Source organism: Lytechinus pictus, chromosome 8, assembly GCF_037042905.1.
Source record: "Lytechinus pictus isolate F3 Inbred chromosome 8, Lp3.0, whole genome shotgun sequence".
Taxonomy (NCBI): domain Eukaryota; kingdom Metazoa; phylum Echinodermata; class Echinoidea; order Temnopleuroida; family Toxopneustidae; genus Lytechinus; species Lytechinus pictus.
The window spans coordinates 18,921,972-18,942,531 of record NC_087252.1 but is presented as its reverse complement, the minus strand read 5'-3'; the positions used below and the strand labels follow the sequence as shown (position 1 = coordinate 18,942,531).

At 35.1% G+C, this 20,560-nt stretch overlaps 1 protein-coding gene across 1 annotated transcript; it reads right to left on the bottom strand.

Annotated features, from left to right (window-relative positions):
- Positions 1–233: 233 nt before the first annotated feature.
- Positions 234–9,264, bottom strand: LOC135155240 (uncharacterized). Its single transcript, XM_064104148.1, has 7 exons — positions 9,198–9,264; positions 5,342–5,614; positions 4,284–4,574; positions 3,616–3,843; positions 3,149–3,436; positions 1,079–1,744; positions 234–607 (listed from the first exon to the last, which is right to left on the bottom strand). The coding sequence occupies exons 1-7, from the start codon at positions 9,262–9,264 to the stop codon at positions 234–236; spliced, it is 2,187 nt and encodes a 728-aa protein (XP_063960218.1).
- Between the last annotated feature and the right edge of the window lie 11,296 nt (positions 9,265–20,560).

Below are 20,560 nucleotides of genomic sequence, written 5' to 3'. Positions count from 1 at the left end.
CCATATCATGCATATAGTTTGGAGTTTATTGTGTGTAGGCATTTTGTTAACAATCATATGAGGGGAACACCACCTTTTTTTATACATCTGATAATATGACAATATTGTTCTTTCCAGAAATCTAAACTTTTCCTAATAGTTGTGTTTAGTAAGTACTGTAGTTCTTGCTGTGTCTGGTGGATACAGTGGTCTAACGAAAACAAAATAAGTATCTCAGTTTACATCATAGGCGTTTACTGAGTGTTATTCTGGTATATAATCAGAAGTTCGCGAGCTAAGTCCATAAATCCATATTCTACAAGTTTGTCTGCTTGATTGGCAGGATTATGAACTTGGCTTGGTCCCATCTGACTTTTAACATCCTTATCCTTTTTTGACTTTTTGCTCGCTCCAGACCCATCTCCAGGAATATTTTCGGATCCTTTCATACTGGTGACTAGTCTCTTCTGAATGATCTCACTTATGGCATCAACCGAACTTTTACTTTCTAGAAACTCCTTCTTCAGATCCAGTGATGCAGCTAATTTTTCCAGCTTACTGTTAGTTCCCGCTGTCTGGATGACATGCTTAACGAAGGAGAGACTGATCTCTTCAGGTATGAATTTACCTTAAATAATAATTAAACAATATTGTAGGATGGCAGTTAGCGTCACTAATACTAATAAAAAAAATGTAACAAGTTAATGGAAAAATCAGACCCTAATTTTTTTTTGGCCAACTGCAATAAGAAGTAAAACCAAGATAGGTTAATTAAGGTAAAACAAGGCCCCTATAAAAACGAGAGAAAAGGAGAAAAAGGATAAACGAAGGCCAAAAAAGGAGAAAACAAGAGGTCTGGGCCAAGTGAATAAACCTGATATTACAACTCGGTCGTCTTGCCCCCGTTTTAAATATCACCTGGCAAAGTCCTGATAATTGGGGTAAGCATTTTTTTCAATTTTTACCTTCCTCATTAGATAAAATGGGTTGAATAATTTATATCAAATGCAGTAAAAAAAACTACAATTATGAAATTATGAAAAATTATGAAAACTTTCAATGAAAGTGAATTTGATATTTTTTTTAAATGATGAATTACCTTCGATTACTGATCTTGCAAGTTCACCTTTTCCAGAGTCATGCATACATTTAATCACTGATGCTCGTTCACTAATGGCAGAAAAGCGAGTTTTTGCCTTCCATATCTGAAACAATGTGAACTCGTCCAGATTCCCGCCAACCCAGGAGCAAACATCTTCATCTGACAAGTTTAGTGTCTGTTTGATCTCGCTGAGATGCAGACAGACTTCAGATGTAATCGCATCCGGTTCAATATTAACTATTGTTTCATTTGAGGAGATTGTTCTTTCCGTGACTTCTGGCGAGGATTCTACGGCTTGAACGACAATCGGTTCCATCGCTATTGCTGTATCCAACAAGGTTTTTGTTACTGATTTACCTAAGGAAGTGCTTCCTTCCTTTGATTTCATCTCTTGTTGCGTGGTATCGGGACTCTGTTTTGACGAATTGCTGCGTAGAATGTTCTTAATACGGTTGAAACCTTTCGTGGACTCTGCGTCCTTCTTAACTTCAGGCTCTAATGTCGCAGTGGTCGGATCAGGTGCTTGATGTTTTTCTTGAGTCAGCAAGTGATCCCCTTCTTGTGGCTCTTGCTGTGGGGCTTCTTTCTCTTCATTAGCACTCGATATGCATGTTGTCTGTGTGTTGAAAATTGTTGAAAGTTCTCCGTAGGACATTTGACGGGCTTGAGAATAAATGAAAACATCAAAATAGTAGACATTAGCCAGTGCAACTAATCTTTAACAAGTGGAACGCCTCTGGCTGCCTCGCCTGCAATACGTAATTCAATAAAGCAGCAGTGCTGACTTTGAAAAAAGCTATTGAATAATTTTCCACAAAATAAAACACTCATATGATAATAAAACACTATGTCCATTGACCCAACATGACCTTTGAACATGATCATGTGACATGTGCCAAACAACCAATCATGCTTGATTACCCTTATGTCTACGTTTCATGAACTACATGTCCATAAACTTTCTAAGTCCTGATGCCAATTCAACAAATACCCCCCAACACGGCCAAAGTTCATTGACCTAAAATGACCTTTGATCTTGGTCAAGTGACCTAAAACACGCAAAGGATATTCAGGGATACATGGTTACTCTTATGTCTCAAGTTTCATGAACTAGAGCTATAACCGTTTAAAGTTATGATGACAATTCCACAAATACCCCCACATTATCAAAGTTCGTTGATCCTAAATGACCTTTGACCTTGGTCGTGTGACCTGAAACTCGCACATAATTTTTAAGGATACTTTATTGTTCCTATGTCTAAGTTTCACGATCTAGATCCATAAAGTATCAAAGTTATGTTGACAATTCCACGTATACCTCCAACATGGTCAAAGTTCGTTTATCCTAAATTACATTTGACCCTGGCAATGTGACCTAAAACTCAAGCAGGATATTTAGCAATACACTATTACCCTTATTTTCAAGTTTCATGAACTAGGTCCAAATACTTTCTAAGTTATAAGGACATTTTAAAAAGTTAACCTTGGTTAACATTTCGATATTGATTCCCCCAACATGGTCTAAGTTCATTGACCCTAAATGGCCCTTGACCTTTATAGTCATATGACCTGAAACTCAGGCAGGATGTTTAGTAAAACTTGATTACCCTTATGCTTTAATTTCATGAACTAGGTCTATATACTTTCTAAGTTATGATGTCATTTAAAAAACTTAATCTTGGTTAAGATGTCAATTTCGACGATGCCGCATCCGTCGCCAGCGGAAAGGGGAGCCTATAGTCTCGCTCTGCTATGCAGGCGAGACAAAAATCAACTTATAAATTATATGTGAGGGAATTCAAGTAAAGTGAAGCGACCAAAATAAAATGTAAGCGCACAAGATGACGCTAGCACAGAGTGTGTACTGTTTACCTATCGTGACGCATTTTCAACTTTGATTTTTACCTAATACTTTATAAAGTCCTATACTATGCGCGAAAATTTGTGTAATGTCAATTTTTTTATATTTAATTTATCAAATTCCAGCAGGTTATCTGTATATGTTTCTATGGTTAAAGTTATGGCTTGTACCAAGTAGAACATTCATCCAATATCAAATTAACATACCAATTATATTCAGTTGAATTCTGCCGGAGAATCCTCCGTCTTTGAGCCTTCTGCACAACTCCTCTCTCTGTTTATTCTTTCCCACCGACGTTATTAAGGTCGAAACAAGGCCGATTGTGCCTTTTTGGAGATGAGACGGTTGGAATGCTGGTCTGTAGGATAACAGTTTTGTTTCAATGATTCGAAGATGCTTGACCACAGGTAGGATGTCAGTCATGAGTAGATTGAATGCTATCTCTACGATCTCAGCATTGTGGATAGCATCATTCCTCACAGGTGAAAGTAAACCTGACGAAAAAGTGACATAAAGCATGACAAGTGAGTGTGATTCCTATGACCTTAGGACGACAGCTTTTGTTGAATGTTAGTAACGCTTTCTCGACAGGGCCTACACAATGACACCAACGATTCAGAATTCCTTAACATGCAAAACTGAAAGTGTACAAGATAAGAATAATTGTTCTTACCATAAATGTTCGTGTCCTTTAAAGCAAATACTAACTTCCTATACATTGTTGTGAAATCTCCATTAAATGATTGCCTCCAAGCACATAAAGTACCAAACAGATCATTCTTGTTATCACTCTCAGATAAAGTGGACACATCAAGACATTCTCGAACGTGTGCTGTATATTTGTGATCGATGTAACGATCAATGACCTTTAGTTCGTCGTCGGATGGCCACTGATCATCTCCTGAGGTAAGAGACGAAAAGACGTTTACAAGTATTACATTTCGGAGCATTGTATCAATATCTCGAAAGGTACTTTTATTTCATAATTTCACAATTTTTTCGACAATATAAATTTCAAATAAACAAACAGTATCACGTTATGAAATTGCATATATGTCATTCGTTTGATAGTATGGAGTCACCAGTTGGACTTTGCCATCCCTTTCGTTAATGGCGATCAGCTTCATCCTTTTATCATGACAGCTTCTTCGAATTTGCAGGATTAGGAAATAAGAAATCATGCAGAATGTGCTGACATGAACCGAAATTTGATATACCTTTGGTGATTTATTTCACTTACAGATTAAAATGGACTTTGTTGGAATTGCAGAGTAGAACTGTCAGCATATTTGCATTGAAGATTTTTCCCAGTTCCCATAAAACAATTTGTTTTATTCTTACCTGGGCCTGTTCGAAGGCTTGAGGGCTTGGTATCTGCCAGGAGTTTTTGCTCAGGTAATGTCTCATCGAGTATACATCTCCTTCTGTAATAATTGCACTGCTGCTCTGTCCACCAATCATGAAGCATATTCTCAGTATTTAACAGATAATCATTGTTTTCTCTAACGACTTTGCCAAGGAATGGACAATGTTGGATAAGCGTACTTACTTTATTGTAGTGGTTCCGTGTGTATTTTCGGGCATATATTTCGATCTCATTGTCTCGCAGATTGATTTTTTTCTCATCATTGACTGGAAAATGTAAACAAAATCATACCATCAATCGCTCGCCATTCAAACATGTTTTAGATGCTCCATATGGTTTAGGCATTGTCGAATGACATTACCTATACAATTAACGAAACGTAATTTCGTAACGCCCCATCTCAGTTGTGTATTCAATAGATTCAATGGAAAAATTATAGTTAATTTGCCTTTTTCTAAAAAGATGTTTTGCTACCTATGCTGATACTCATTAGAAACCCTGTTAACGATTTATAAAGGGAGGTCCAATGTCTTGGTTCTCTTTAATATATTGTTGCAATAGCATGAGCTTTTTCAAATAGCCATGGAAGTTTCTATCCATAAAAACATAATTATCTTATATGTAACGGTTAAAGAGAAATGCCAGTAGTTGCAGTAAACATTGATTTCATGAGAAAGTCTGTAAAACCAGGCTTAACTGTCAGTATATCATCGAGGATCTAGATCTGGTACAGTTACACAAACTGAACTTTGTGAAATCTTGAAATCTACGCTGAAAAATGTTCACACTGAAGATCACCAACACAGATAGGCACACGTGGGACAGTGCATTATTATTGCTGGAATAAAGACCCGACGGAAGTGACCGAATCCGCGCTTATTTTGCATATTTCTCAGCAATTACATAATATCTTCCAGAAAGAAACACGAGAGCTATGCTTAATTATCCATATGAGCAACTCATGCCGGTAATTAAGCGTTAAATTTTAAACAAATACCAATATTAGACATGTTTTTTTTCGGGAAACGCATACCTTGAAAAAAATTATTAGCGGAAGTATGATTCAATTTCTCCAATGTAGAACTTAGGATTATCACTGGATTGATGTCTCTTGTTTCTTTCGCCCATTTGTCTAGTTTATCCTGGGCTCCCTTCAAGAAGTCTAGTCCCCCTTCATTAGTGTTTTGAGTTGGATCTATCCCGAGGCTTTCAAGGAACATGGAAATATTATCTTCTTTGCCAATCCCTCTTAATATATGTTCAAGATCAAAAGAAGAAACCTCGGTCAATACGGCTTCCCGAAATTCTGCCAAAAGAGCAAGACATGTATATAAATACGAGAATCAATAATATGTTGGAAGTAGGTGGACATAGGCTTTATATCGCAAGAGCTTTAATGAAAAAAAGTGTTTCTGCTGATCGGGCTACCCTGATAAATAAAAAAAAAACAATTGTGGCGAAACATTTATAAACGATATCAATATCTGTATTCTTTCTCCAATTCATAATTATTTCAAAGATATCTAATTTATCGAACAAAAAAATATTATATAATTTTTTAGATTTTTTAGTAATATGATAATAATAATAGTTCCATTCTGATTAAACTCATAACACCTATATGTTTCTATGCGTGAGGGAAGCGTAATAACACTTTTCTTTTTCAAATAAGCAGTCTAGCGAGAGAGCGAATAAGCTTATCAAATGGCGATTTATTATAATAACTTTTTCCGAATTTTAAAGGTTGAACAGGGAGGGCTGTTTTGACACTGGATACGTGCATTGTGATTGATAGACGGGTCCCTATACCAAAATACACTTACCCAGAACAAATTGCAACAAATGGTTTTCCAACGGTTTTTGATAATATTTCACGTCAGGAATAACGTACTAAAAATCTACCAAAATCCGCTTCCGGAAAATTGATTTTTTTCAAGATGGCCGCCATTCACTGTAAATAGATACAATGCACTCATTATCCACGCTATAATCCTATTTCGATTCACATTCCATTGTCCATGGGGTAAAAGAATTTGTTCATACAGGCTAGGGTGAATATAAGCATTCCTGGGTACCTGTAAAATCCAAGATGGCGCCCTAATTGCTGTAAGCTAAACATCCACAATTCATCTATTACTTATTTAAGTAACTTTAATTTGGTTTCTATTCAATGGTTTTAAGGGTGAAGTAGAACATTGAAACAACTTACAAGGACAGTCAGTGGTCTGATGGGTCCAAAAACCCAAGATGGGTTCCAAAAATGCGAGTTTTAAATTGCTGTTGATACTTAAATTAGACATAGTTGATTTTCTTATCCGCCATGGAGATATAATTTTGGTGTCTACACCATGGTTCCGATAGCTAAATTACATTGGGACAAGTTAAAAGGACAGACAGTTGTCCTCTATGTTCAAAAATCCAAGATGGCTTCCAAAGATTAAGAGTAAAATTGCTGTTGCTACTTAAAAGAATACCGAAGTAGTTTACTCAATATCCAGGAACATGATTTATGTGACTATACCATGGTTAAATGAGTGAAATGTTACTTTTGGACAAGTTACAAGGACAGTCGGTGGTCTGGTACATGTTTGTCAAAAAAATCCAATATGGCTCCCCAAAATTTATTCTAACTTGGCTGCTGATACATAAAGCGAATATAGCTTATTTCATTTCGGCCTGGGAGATTCGATTTTGGAATCGAAACCTCTGGTCTGAAGAGTAAAATAATACATTTGGACAAGTTATAAGGACAATCAGTGGTCTCGGTTGTCAAAAAATCCAATATGGCTTCCTGAAATTGACTTTGATATGGCTGCTGATACTTAAAAGTTGCATAACTCATTCTATATTTTGTTATGGTTTCAATTATCAAACTATAGATAAGGACAATTTACAATGACAGTCAGTGGTCTAGTATGTCCAAAGTTCCAAGATGGATTTTAAAAAATTGAGTGAAATATCGTTTGATGTTACTTATAAATGGACATATTTGGTTCAATATCTGTCTGGGGAATATGAGTTTGGTGTCTAAACTATTGTTTAAAGGGTAAAGTAATACACTTGGGCAAGTTATAAGAACAGTCAGTGGTCTGGTATGTTAGAAAATCCAAGACGGCTTCCAAAAACAAGGTCTAAATTGACTGTTGTTACTTAAAAGCAGATGTCTACATTAGGGTTTCAAATTCCAAGCGTCAAAAATAGTTTGGGACTGGTTACAATGATATACAGTTCGTTCAGAGAATATCCTCATGCAGGGGGAAAGCTATATTGTTTCATGAGTTGGTAACAACACCTATTTTGATGAAATTGTACAATCTACATTGGATTCTTTGACAAAATTGAAAACTATTCTTGTTACTTGTCCGAATGTATTATTTGACCCTTCAAACCACAGTCCAGAACCGAAAGTATTTCTCACAGATTGATAATGTATGAACTCTGACCATTATTGAATCGTTTTAGATGCCATTCTGAAAACCCTCTTGGATTATTAGGCAAAGCAGACAATTGCATATCATTGTAACTAGTCCAAACGTATTATTTGAACCATGAAACCATAGTGTGGACACCGAAATCATATCTCCTTGGTGGATTTGAAATGAACTATGTTAATGTTTTTAGTAACAGCAGTCATTTTAGACTCCGATTTTTGGAAGCTATCTTGGTTTTTGCCACATACTGGACTACAGACTGTCCTTGTAACAAATTTTCTGACTTTTAAAACCATGGTTAAGACATCAAAACTATATGCCGTTGACGGATATTACATGACCTATGTCCATTCGTAAATAACAGCGGCTGTTTTATACTCAGTTTTTGAAGCCACCGTGGACTTTTGAACAAAGTTGACCATCGAATGACCTTGTAACTTACTCTATGTATTATTTTACCCATTTAATCATGGTATATGCACAAAAACCATATTCCTGGATATTAAACAAACTATGTCGGGGTTTTATTAAGCAGCAGCCGCATTCATTAAGACCCCATTTTTGGAAGCCATCTTGGATTTTTGAATATACAGGACTACTGGCTGTCCTTGTAACTTGATTGTTCCAATGTATTTTTTGACCATTGAAACCATTGTATAAACACCAAAATCACATATGCAGTGTGGATGTTGTTGGGTTTTGGGGGTTCGTTGCCTACAGCAAAGTCAGAGCCAATTCTGGTACATCTTCATGTCTTCATGTTTTTTTCGCAGAATGGCTGACACATGTATACGCAATACATATATCATTATGAGAGAATGGAAAGGCAACTGATATCATATCTAACAGACCCCCCCCCCCCCACGGTAATTTTAAAGTTACCTCAACTTTGTAACTGGTTTATGTGCATACCATACACTGCTGCTCATTCTTACAATAAATAATCTTGTCACTCCAAAACAATTGTTAACTGGTATAACAACGATAAAACTGAGCATGTAGTACAGGTAATAACTAACCCTTTTAAATTACTGTATAAAACACAACTGTCAAGATTTCAAAATCTTGCCATAATTAGGTTTATGATTTTTTTTCTGTAAAGGTATAAATAATTCACAATCTCATGATGTCTTTTGATCCAAATACATACCAACTGAATATGTGTGCTTGTTTTTGTTCTGTAAAAAAGCCTGCAGTTTTTAAAACTGAAATAATTATAATAACATGTTTAAATCCATGTTATTTACCAATTAGTGTTACAGTCAAACACAATAGTCTTGACATGACACATGTTTTTGATTCCAACATATGTTAATCAAATTTTGCATAAAACACAACAATATATCTTTCTATATCCAAAAAACATACTTATATTGACATAAAATATGGCTTAGTATCCTATGTTTCTGTTATCTGTTGGAAACATAAAAAGTACTGAGTCTCCTACTGCAAACTTGCGTAGCTTGTCTACGTACTGAACCATGTTTATCTCGGTACTGTGCTTGCCGATGCAGTCGGTCTGCATTTCTACGCTCTACATTTGGACGCAAATTATCCAACTGGATACGATGTTGTCTCTTCATGAAGATAACAGCTGGTACTTTACCTGTGACAGCATGCCTAACCCTCCGATAGGCCAGTAAAAATGTGTCAAGTTGGGTTTGTGGCCCGGGGGGGGGGGGGTCATTTCCATTGACGAGTGGATACCATGCGCGACCACGGGGTCTCAAAAAGCACTCTAAACACGTCTTTTCCATATTCTGAAAATGCACCCCTTAACACGTATTGGCATGGGAACCTCTTGACAGGTATTCTCTTAATTGAACCCCTAAACAAGTACAGCCATATTTCAATTGTTATGCCACGGATGACGTCGCACAGTGGACCGGGGCGAAACAAAAGTGCGCCATAAGTCATTTGGGCAATTTCAGATTTTTAATTTTTGTCATGCCCAGCTGAAAGACAACTCTTTGAAGAATACTTCAGCAAAATATTTCATTCGGGAATTTGCATAAAGGTTGTTAATTTCTTACCTCAAATCGTAAAATGTGACATTTTGCCAAATGCCGCGAATATGACAAATCGTTGAAAAACAAGCCATTTCACAGAAAGTTTTTCATGTAGGAATCTAAAATGGCAGCCACATAATCCTGATATATTTTTTTCGTGTGAAAGGGTTCAAAGTAGATAAAAAACACATTTCAGGAGGTTTATAGGATAATTATTCCTCGAAATAGGCTGATAATCCATGTTTTTTGCATTTACATTAGAAACATTTGGATTTCCGTTTCAATTATATTATTATCATTTTGCTCGATATCTAAGCTTTAAGTCGATACCAAATTTAGCTTCCCGTTTTTATTTTAGAGCCAATTTTACTTGACACAACACCCACAAAACCTGTTAATTTTTTTTACCGCGCAGTCATCGCAGCGCACCGTGTGGGGTGTACATAATGCCGTTCATTTTTGCATGGCGAGGACGATTCCCCTTCCATTCCATGAAAATGCCATGAATTCCGGGCATAATGTAAACAAAATGAAGATTGATAACGCATATAAGGGCTACCCGCCCCTCTTACAAAAATCAAAGTTACTTGTAGAATGATTTCACCCCAAAACCCTCCTCATAGTAAAACATTCGTGGTGTTATATATTCAGCGTTTTACCCAAGTCTACACCGCTTGATAAAACACGGTTAATATTTTTCAGATTTTAAAGTATTTGTTTAATCTAACGATCATTTTGATGCCATGAAATTATATTCAGGATCTCATACACACTTTTTTTGATTTGATTTGATTTATTGTTTCACATTCCACAAAAACATACATCTTGAACATAATTATGAGAAGATGACAAAAATACATAGTTGTAGTGTTTTACAAAGAAATACAATATCGTGAAATATGAGTACCTATCAAAAAGCAAAGCTTGTAGACATATAGGTTCCCAGAAGAAAATAATCAAGGATTAAAAAATCCTAACGCAATGAAGCGAGATAAATCAAATATAGAAAAATAATACATTATAAAGAGTTCTACATGATAGTCACTCGAGCAAGGCGCTTACCCACTAGCGTACGATTGTAAAAGAAATATTTTCAGCCTACATTTAAAAGAATATAAAGAGGGCGCCTCAATTATATGGGTGTCTAAATTATTCCAAAAGGAAGGCCCTGTAAAAGTAAATGAGTTAAGGGCAAGAACAGTGCGCACTGGGGAAATGTGGAAATTGTGTACTTGTCGAGTTGGGTAGGAATGGATTTCTTGATTTTGAACAAGCAAATCAGAGAATACACTTGGTAATTTCTGTCTATTTAGTTGATAAATATACCAACAAAATAATAATATAAATCGGTTACTTTCAATAACTTGTTTGAATAAAATAGCGGATTAGTATGAGCCAGAAAGTCAGAAGAAGAAATTATCATCACGGCTCTTTTTTAAATTTTAAGTATGGATTCAAGTTTTGTCTTAGAGGCATTTCCCCAGGCTAAAATTCCATTATTCAGATATGGTAACAATAGAGTAGAATACAATAATTTCAAAATGTGATGAGGAAAATGAGGTTTAAGTTTATTAATGACTCCAAGATTTCTTGAGAGCAATTTACAAAGGTGATCAATGTGAACTTTCCATGATAATTTACAATCAATAAAGATACCAAGAAATGTTGTTGATTCAATTTGTTCTAAAACATTACCATTCATATAAACAAGACCTGGCAATGTGTGTAATGAGTTGCTAAAAACCAAAAATGTGTCTTTTAATAAAATTTAGGGATAATTTATTAGCTTGTATCCAATCACACACAGAGCATAATTCAACATTTAGTCTTTCAAGAAGGATTTGAGGATTGCTGTGTGTAAAAAATAAGCTCGTGCCATTTGCGAAAAGAAGAAATGATAATAAAGAGGACGAGTTTTGGATATCATTGATGTATAAAGTAAATAGCAATGGACCCAAAAGGGAACCCTGAGGCACGCCACATGCAATGTGCTGTATTTCAGAATTTGAGTTATTAATGACTACAAATTGAGTTCTGTTTATAAGGTAACTTCTGAACCACTCCAAGGCCTTTCCACGAATTCCATAATGAGAAAGTTTGTATAAAAGTATTTCATGGTTGATCGTGTCAAAGGCCTTGGAGAAGTCCAGAAAAATACCAGCAACATGATATTTTTTATCAATTGCCTTGGTAACTTTATCGATTAATAACATTATTGCATGAACTGTTGAATGCTTTTTACGAAAGCCAAATTGTGAGTTAATAAAAACATTACAATTCGTAAAAAATTTTATTGTACGAGAATTTACTGTTTTTTCTATAATTTTGGAGAAAGTAGTCAGCAGGGAAATAGGGCGATAATTACCCAATTCATCCTCTGAACCTTTTTTATGGATAGGTATAACTTTAACAACCTTCATTTTGTTAGGGACAATACCACACTCTAGAGAAAGATTGTATATGTGCGTCAAGGGCATCACGATTTAATGAATAATTTTAATGAGAAAATCATAAGAAATACCATCAAAACCAGAACTTTTTTCGCCGGTAGATTTTTAACTATTTCTATAATTTCGTGTTCAGAAACAGGTGAAAAGAATATGGTTCGAGGATTTCGGTTTGGCAAAAAAGAATAAAAGGGTTTGCTACTATTAGGTATAGTATTAGCCAAATTTGGGCCGATGTTTACAAAGAAAGAATTGAATGCTTCGGCAATATCTGCATCATCTGTAATTTCCTTATTTTGTTGGACGATCCTATTAATATTCTTTTTCGATCCTTCCTTCTTAAAAACTTGATTGATCACTTTCCAGGTTGACCTTGTATCTTTTTTATGAGTTTCAAATAAAGATAAAAAATTATTTCTTTTAGCTTGTCTCAGCACATATGTTAGGGTATTTCTATAAATTGAATATCTAGATTTAGCGTCATCTGTGCCTGTAGATTTATATTTATAGTATAGTTTATTTTTATTGTTTATTGATTTAAGTAGAGACCGTGTGATCCAGGGAGAGCGTGGTACTTTTTTATAATTCGATTTGGATAATGTTCTTACTGGAAAATAATGGTCAAATAAAGGTAGAATAATATTTAGAAATTCATCATAAGCTTGGTTTGCATCAGTTGTATTCAGTATTGTGGACCAGTCAACTTGAGACAAGCATTCCTTGAAACGAACAGTATTTTGTTCTGACATTCTTCTTGAACCTCGAAATTTTGAATAGTTTTGGTTAGTATTAAATATGTGGGGAGAAGAAACAAATACAGGGAAGTGGTCTGTTAAATCTGATACTATTATACCCGTGTCTAAATAACCGTGGATGTTTGTGAAAACATTATCAATAAGCGTCGTAGTAGCACCAAAAATGCGAGTTGGCTTAGTGATGTTCCTGGCAAGCTGGCGTTTCGTGGTAGTGAAGCAGATCGATATTAAAATCACCCATTATAAAGCAATGTTCTGAAAATAGGGTGAATCAGAAAACGAATACAATATGTCTGTAAAATCAGTTATGTTACCGTTAGGCGGTCTATAAATTTCACCAACAAGTACATTTTTTCCTGATGCAATTATAATTTCAATGAAAATGCATTCAATTGTTTCTGTCATGCATGTCAAATCGTTTATTACTTTAAATTGGAGATTATTTCTAACATATAAAGCTACGCCGCCACCGTGTTTATTTACTCTATTGTTAACAACGATTGCATAATCATCCAAATGTGATAATGGCAACAGGAGTTACGTAACTTGTAAAACAGTTTGTCTGCATAACAAATGAAAAGCATATTCTTTTTTCTGTAAATGTCATAACTTTTGTGTAGAACGTAACAGGTTGGAATGTATGTATGTGGATCATTAAAAATGTGAAAACAAGTAGCAAGATACGTGCCACTGATTTGGCCATAACCACTTTACAAAAAGAGACAGAATATAATCCGGTAGCGTACTTGCACCGCAGGATAAATACTATAATTACATCAAGCTTCCACAAAGAACAGCCTATAGCAACTTGCTTAATTCGTCTTAATGACATGCAATGCACAGTGGTAAAGAAGATTGAGAATACAATGGATAGCTTTACCAGCCAAGTGTTTGGATAAACTATCGATTCATTCAAAAAAAGACATGTACATTGTATCTAAGATGAAATGACAATGTTTATTTCAAGATATCACAATGTTCTTGCTCAATCTAGAAATATTACAATGATTAATAAGCATGCAAAAAATGAATAAATCAAACTTCAGAAGCTAGGATATAACTGTGTATACTAATTATATGCTGCTGAGGTATTTTTCCCCGCAATGGTTGGAGAATATGCTAGTCGCAAATTGCAATAAACATAAAACAAGTGAATCCTTTTTGTTCTTGCTTAAAGTTTCGCATGAACTGTCATGGCTTCCAATATACAATTTACAAGTTGACTCTGTCAATCAATTCTTATTTACTACAAAGTGACTAGCCGTGACAATATAATGTTGTAGTTTGTCAGCTAAAAATATTAATACAAGCAAATATTCTTATCAAAAACACATGGTTTGCACTACTTGATTATATTTTGCCCTTATTTCAATAGAAATATGCTGTAAATATACTTGAGAAAAATTCAATGAAGAAAAACTGAAGTACTCAGTGAGATGTAAAGAAAAAAGTTATGTTTCTGTGTCAGTATCATTGACCACACATGATAATACTTTGGTTCACAATTTTATACGTTTCAATTCAACTAGCTTTTCTGGGCAAGGAAAAATGAATGTCCCGATGAATTGAATTTAAAAACATGATTTTAGAAAAAAAATAAATGATTATGGCTTATTGTCAAAATCCTGAACTGTCAAAACCCTGAACAGAAAATATAATTTTGGCTTCCAATATATAATTTTCATGTTGACTCTGTCAATTAATTTATTCTTATTTACTACAAAGTGACTAGCAGTGGCAAAAGAATTATGTTCTCTGTCTGCTAAGAACATTAATACCAGCAAACATAAATACACATGATTTGTTGCACTACTTGATTATATTTTTGCCCTTATTCAATAAAAAAAATATGTTGTGAATATACTTGAGAAAAATGCAATGAAGAAAAACTGAGGTACTCAGTGAGACATAAAGAATAAAAAAACCTGTTTCTGTGTCAGTATCATTGACCACACATGATAATACTTTGGTTCTCAATTTTAAATGTTTCAATTCCACTAGCTTTTCTGGGCAAGCAAAACTGAATTTCCATATGAATTGAATTTAAAAACATTATTTCAGAAAAATTAGAATAATTTTGGCTTATTTTCAAAATCCTGAACTGTCAAAACCCTGAACAGAAAATGTAATTAAAGTAACACATAACACAAAGTTTATATACTGCACATTGTTTATGGTCATTTGTCTTTTCACAGATAGGTTTTAAGTAGCCAATCAAAACTTTGGTATGAAAGTGACGTCATATCGGCTTTAAATTATGTTCAGTCGATTTACGCCCAAAATCACCCTTAATCAACATGTCAAAGTAAAAATATAACACAAAATATAATTTTGTCGCACTTTCAACTCATTCTGGCCCACTGTGCCGCGGCGAGTCGAAAACACCAATTTTAACATTTTTGTACCAGCTGCATATAGGTGGTTTGAATTAAAATTAATAAAACGGCTGTTTTCGACTCGCCGTATGGCCGCCGTAGAGCAAATTTGACCAAGGTATTACTGTGACAGATCTTCTGGTTTAGGAATATTCTCTATTTTCTGTACTTTCTCTCCTACGGTATGAACTCCGTTTGCATCTATGACATGACCTAAAGACTCTACTGATGGCTGAGCAAACTTACATTTCATTTTCCTCAATGTAAGGTTACGCTCTTCAAGACGTATGAGAACCTTATCCAAATTGGCATGATGCTCTTCAATAGTACGCCCAGTTACCAATTTATCATCTAAGTATACTTGTACCCCAGGTATCCCCTGTAGTACCTGTTCAATAGTACTCTGTCAAATAACTGGTGCACTAGTAATACCAAATTCCAGGCGATTCTGTTGAAGTACCCCCTTATATGTATATACTACTAGGAACTTCTTAGACCCCTCATCCAACTCTAACTGGTCGTAAGCGTGCGCTCGATCTACGGTAGAAAATATCACACCCCACCTAGATTTGTCAATACACAAATAGCGAATAGGCATGAGTGCGGAGGTGCGAGAATTTGCATGAGGTAAAATAAATATGCTCTATTGAACGAGGCGTTAGCCGCTCTGAATAGAATGTCTCTTTGTTTCACCGAATAAACTTGTGCCTTTCAGCTCCGGTGACTGGTGTACGTTTGAAATGCTTTCGCATTATTTGCTTTAGCTGCACATATGACTTATCCCTTGGTTTTCCCGAAGATACCAAATTATTAACAATCCCGTAGTAGCGAGCCCAGATAGCGTTCAATAACAGGGCAAATACTCTCTTGTCATCCCCGTGATCTACTTAGTTCTCGCTCCCACTCACTGACGGTGCGTGATGTACTGTCAAGCCACTCGCTGTCAGATACAATCCGAAACGTTCAAAATAACAAAATAGCAAGTCCTCAGAGACATCATACCTGAATACCTGATGCAATTATCAGTCAAAATCTGCCCTAAAACCGACTCTTTACTGGCCTTCATTGTTGCTCTGATATTCTTTGCTTACAAAACACACATCTCATCGCCAATTGTTGGGTATTTTGGGGGTTCGCTGTCTACAAAATATTCAGAGATAATTATTGTACATGTTCATGTCTTCATTTTTATTCGCAGAGTGACTGTCACATAATATACGCAATACACATATTATTATGAGACTATGGAAAGCCAACTGATATCATATGTAACAGATATGAAATGAGCTATGTCCATTTTAAGAATCAACAACCATTTTAAACTAATTTTTTTGGAGCCACCTTGGATTTTTGGACACACCAGACCACTGGCTGCCCTTGTAACTTTTCCCGGGCGCCATTTGAGATTTTCCGGGTACCCCAGAGTGGTTATATTCGCTCTACCTGTATCAACAAATTATTTTACGTGGACCATGGAATATGAACTGAAACAGGATTCTAGGGTGAATAATGAATGAGTTCTGCCCACTTTTTAGTGAATAGCGACCATCTTGGACGCCATCTTTAAAAATAACTACTTTCCTTGGTGCGGATTATAATAGATTTTTAGTATGTAATTCATGATGTTAAATACTGCTAGAAACAGTTGAAAACCCTTTTGTTGCAATTTGTTCCGGGTCTAACCATATGTGGACCCGTCTATGACTATTTTCACTGAAAAAATAAGTGTGATTGGGTTGTTTCCACGATGCGTAAGGCCATGGCTTCCATTTCTGTTAATAGAATAATCACGATGTTTCTTGTTTACCAATGAATAACATGCCGAAGGTTTAAATTTCCATTGCCAAAATCTAGAATGATAATTTATGTTCCGTTCAAGCTTACCTTTTAATTCTGATAACGATTTATCCAAGCATCCTTTTGCTTTTACATGCAATGTTGATCTCTGAATAGTTGCCTTACATGATCCCTTCCATTTACAGAGTAGTGTGTAGTATTCAGTATCCGAGAGATCAGGCGTGGTTCTACTTTTACCATCACACAAAGCCTGTATGACATCCTCAAGCTGAGAAACCTGGTCATGTTTGCGGGAAAATTCGACTAGCTTCCATAGCTCAATATACGACACAGGACCTTATATAAAGAAAAAATGACAATATTAGTATTTTTATTTTGAAAAAGCTTTCATACAGGTAATGGGCTGAGTTTTAAGTGTTTACCACACTGTGAAAGGGGAATGATAGCATCAAGATCTTGCAATCATGAACGATTTTCAACGGACCATGTTGGTGTTTCTGTACTGCATACATACTTTTCATTTCTTCTTCTGGTTGGATATATTGACTGTGCTTCATTTTAATGATAAATTAAATTTGAGCCGTACTCCTTTTAAACAGTTCATCCACAAGTCTAAAAAAAGGGTTTGTTTCAATAATAATTACCAGTAATGCTATGCAACACTTATATTGCGCTTAATATAAATGTTTTTAAGCGCAGCATACTAGTACCCCGCTTCAGTAAATACCGTCTGTGATGAAATACTATGAAATGTGTAGAAAAAACATTCTGAAACATACGTGTTGACCGCAAAATATAAATAAATTTCCATTGAATCTCAAAGTCGTGTAAATCTGCTAAACGTATTTTTTTTCTCAAAGCGTTCATAAAACAAAAATAATGTTCCCTCAAATATTTTCCTTGATTAATATTATACTCTCGTGCTTAAATACTTGAAATACATGGAGTGTTAGTTTCAAATAACTTATCTGTTTTCGTAGACCATAACTTAAGTCAGACACGAATGATAAAATCACTAGTCTTAAATATACATTAACCCACACAGACGAACCCTTTTATATTAATAACTGATTTATATCACCTTCGTCTTTACTGTTTTCACGCAGATATTGCATTTCGATCCGGCATCCCATCAAAGTTATATATAATGTAAAATGGGTTAAAGTATAACAAACACGTTTTTTTTTTACATCCTTCACACCACAAACTTTTGGTGCACAATAAGTTAATACTATCTGGTAATGAAATTGGATAGTGCATGACATTCACTTTTAGGGGATTTAACAAAACCAAAGATAGGATTAGTCTTCGGATATTTAATCTGAGGAATCATATCCCAGCTATGGTGTAGCTTTCTTCAGCAAGAAATTTGTCATAATTTGGGTAGGAAATCGGTGCCTGGTAGGATTCATGTAACTTCTAATGGTTTCCATGGCGAAGAAGAAGAAGAAGATGTGTAGTGTGTTTCACGGTACACCATGCATCTTTTAAGGGCATTTGTTGGTCCTTAAAAGTTTTACTGAGACATTCTGGAATATTCTTAATCATTATATGCTATAAATATCCTTAAACAGGAAATAACTAGATAAATGAATGTAATTGCTGATTGCTCTTACAATTCTAATTATATATAACAATGTGTTTGGGGTATCTAGTTTTAGGTCGGAATATTTAACACAAATTAAGCTCGCATTTTGCGCTCGCATGAAATGATTTGTTAGATTCCCATCTGGTTCAGGATCACCAATAGTGCTTAGAATGTCCAGTTTTGTTTAGTTTTAATCGTTAATAATTAGAGGCCGTTGTTCTAAAAGTTCTAGTAAGCATGCGCTTGGACTCTCGTATATATACATGTAGTAGTCTGTATGCACAGACTCTAATTTAACAAAATGTGCTGTCTTGAGATATTTTCAAGCTGTTTTCAGTTAGTTTCAATGTCGCAGTTTCAAAGTCTTGCTTGCCCACTATATAGTCACGAAGTATGATGTGGAGTCTTATTTTGGAGACCTTATACTTTCATCAATGTTATACTTTCATCAATGAAAGTTAAGATGTTTATGTAAATATCCGCCTGAAAATATTTTAATTATCAGGAGAATCCAGCATATTCCGACAGGGGGTCCCATGCTCATAAAAAAGATACTTACAGGTATCTCATTTAACAATGCGAGTTTGAGCATTTTAAAGCACTTTTTGAAAACCGTTTCTACACATCGACAAGAGAAATACGCCTGTGTATGAACATTAAAACAATGATGTTCTATATTTAAAACATCACATACCAACAATGGTATTGTAGTATGCCTAGCAATTGAGTCTTGGAACTCTTGTTGGAATGCTCCCCAGGGAGTGGAGAAGGTGCATACATTGTATGCAGGCATGCAACGATCCGATGACCGGGGTAATAATATATCTGTAAAGCGCTTAGAGACGTCGTTCCGATGTGTTCAGCGTTATATACATGCGGAATATTATCATTATTATTAATACTAATATGTGTAATATTTGATCAGTACATCCCATCCTGTTTAAAAAAGTTAGTCTGAAACAGGCCAATTATACATCCGTTTTGACACTCCCTGTGTTTGTTAGAAGGCCCTTCTCTAAACAATATATTGTTGGTGGCTGAGGTGACAATGGTTGGAAATAAATTTCCTCCATAAGCACATATCACTCTCATTGGAATCGTATTTGTTTTAAAAACCTCACACCGTCATTAAAATTAATCAGGGAATAGCAACAATCTTTTCCCAATCACTCAAAATAGCTTCTTCCACAATTCATTCTCCTCTAGGGGAGGAGTAGCATGTAGAAATGTACCAGAATTCTGTCAGGGATAATCACACCTTCACATTCATTTTTACTTCTTATGTCGACCATGTTGACATATAGTCCAGGAAAAATAACTGATTTTGGGGGTCAACCGCAAACAAATTGCAATAATTTTTTTTTACCACAATGCAATTCCCTGAAGTCCCCAAAATGACATTCTAAAAGTCCAGAAAAATCCCAGTAATGGAAAGACGTCTAATTTGCATAAATCCTAAATGGCCTCCTAATTTTCAGAAAATTTGAATTTTCGTACATAAATTTTGACATGAACGTTCAATTGCCACAAAATTAGTGTCATATAAAAGAGAAATAAATTTCTTATAATTTGGTACTATTTATAGGGGATAAATAGATAATTTGGCTGATAATTTTTAGTAGAAAACTGCATGTTTGTCATTTTTTCCCAAAAATTTAAAATTTGGGAAATACATGAATTTACATAAATCTAAGAAAAATGGAGCAATTACCATGAAATGTTCCAGAAAACTTTATTGATATACTATTATCATGTGGATGCAATTCTAAATTGGTGTAATTCTTTTTAACAAATTTATAAGGTATTAAAATTGACTATTCAAATGTCGCGTTTTGTATGCATTTTCGTAG

What these genes read in the sequence shown, in the direction of transcription:
- LOC135155240 (XM_064104148.1), bottom strand. Translation starts at nt 9,264, where the DNA reads ATGCAGACCGACTGCATCGGCAAGCACAGTACCGAGATAAACATGGTT. An exon ending in AAGCCTTCGAACAGGCCCAG is followed by an intron (nt 3,844 to 4,283) that starts GTAAGAATAAAA and finishes CTCTTACCTCAG; the next exon opens with GAGATGATCAGTGGCCATCC. An exon ending in AATTCAACTGAATATAATTG is followed by an intron (nt 1,745 to 3,148) that starts GTATGTTAATTT and finishes TTTATTCTCAAG; the next exon opens with CCCGTCAAATGTCCTACGGA.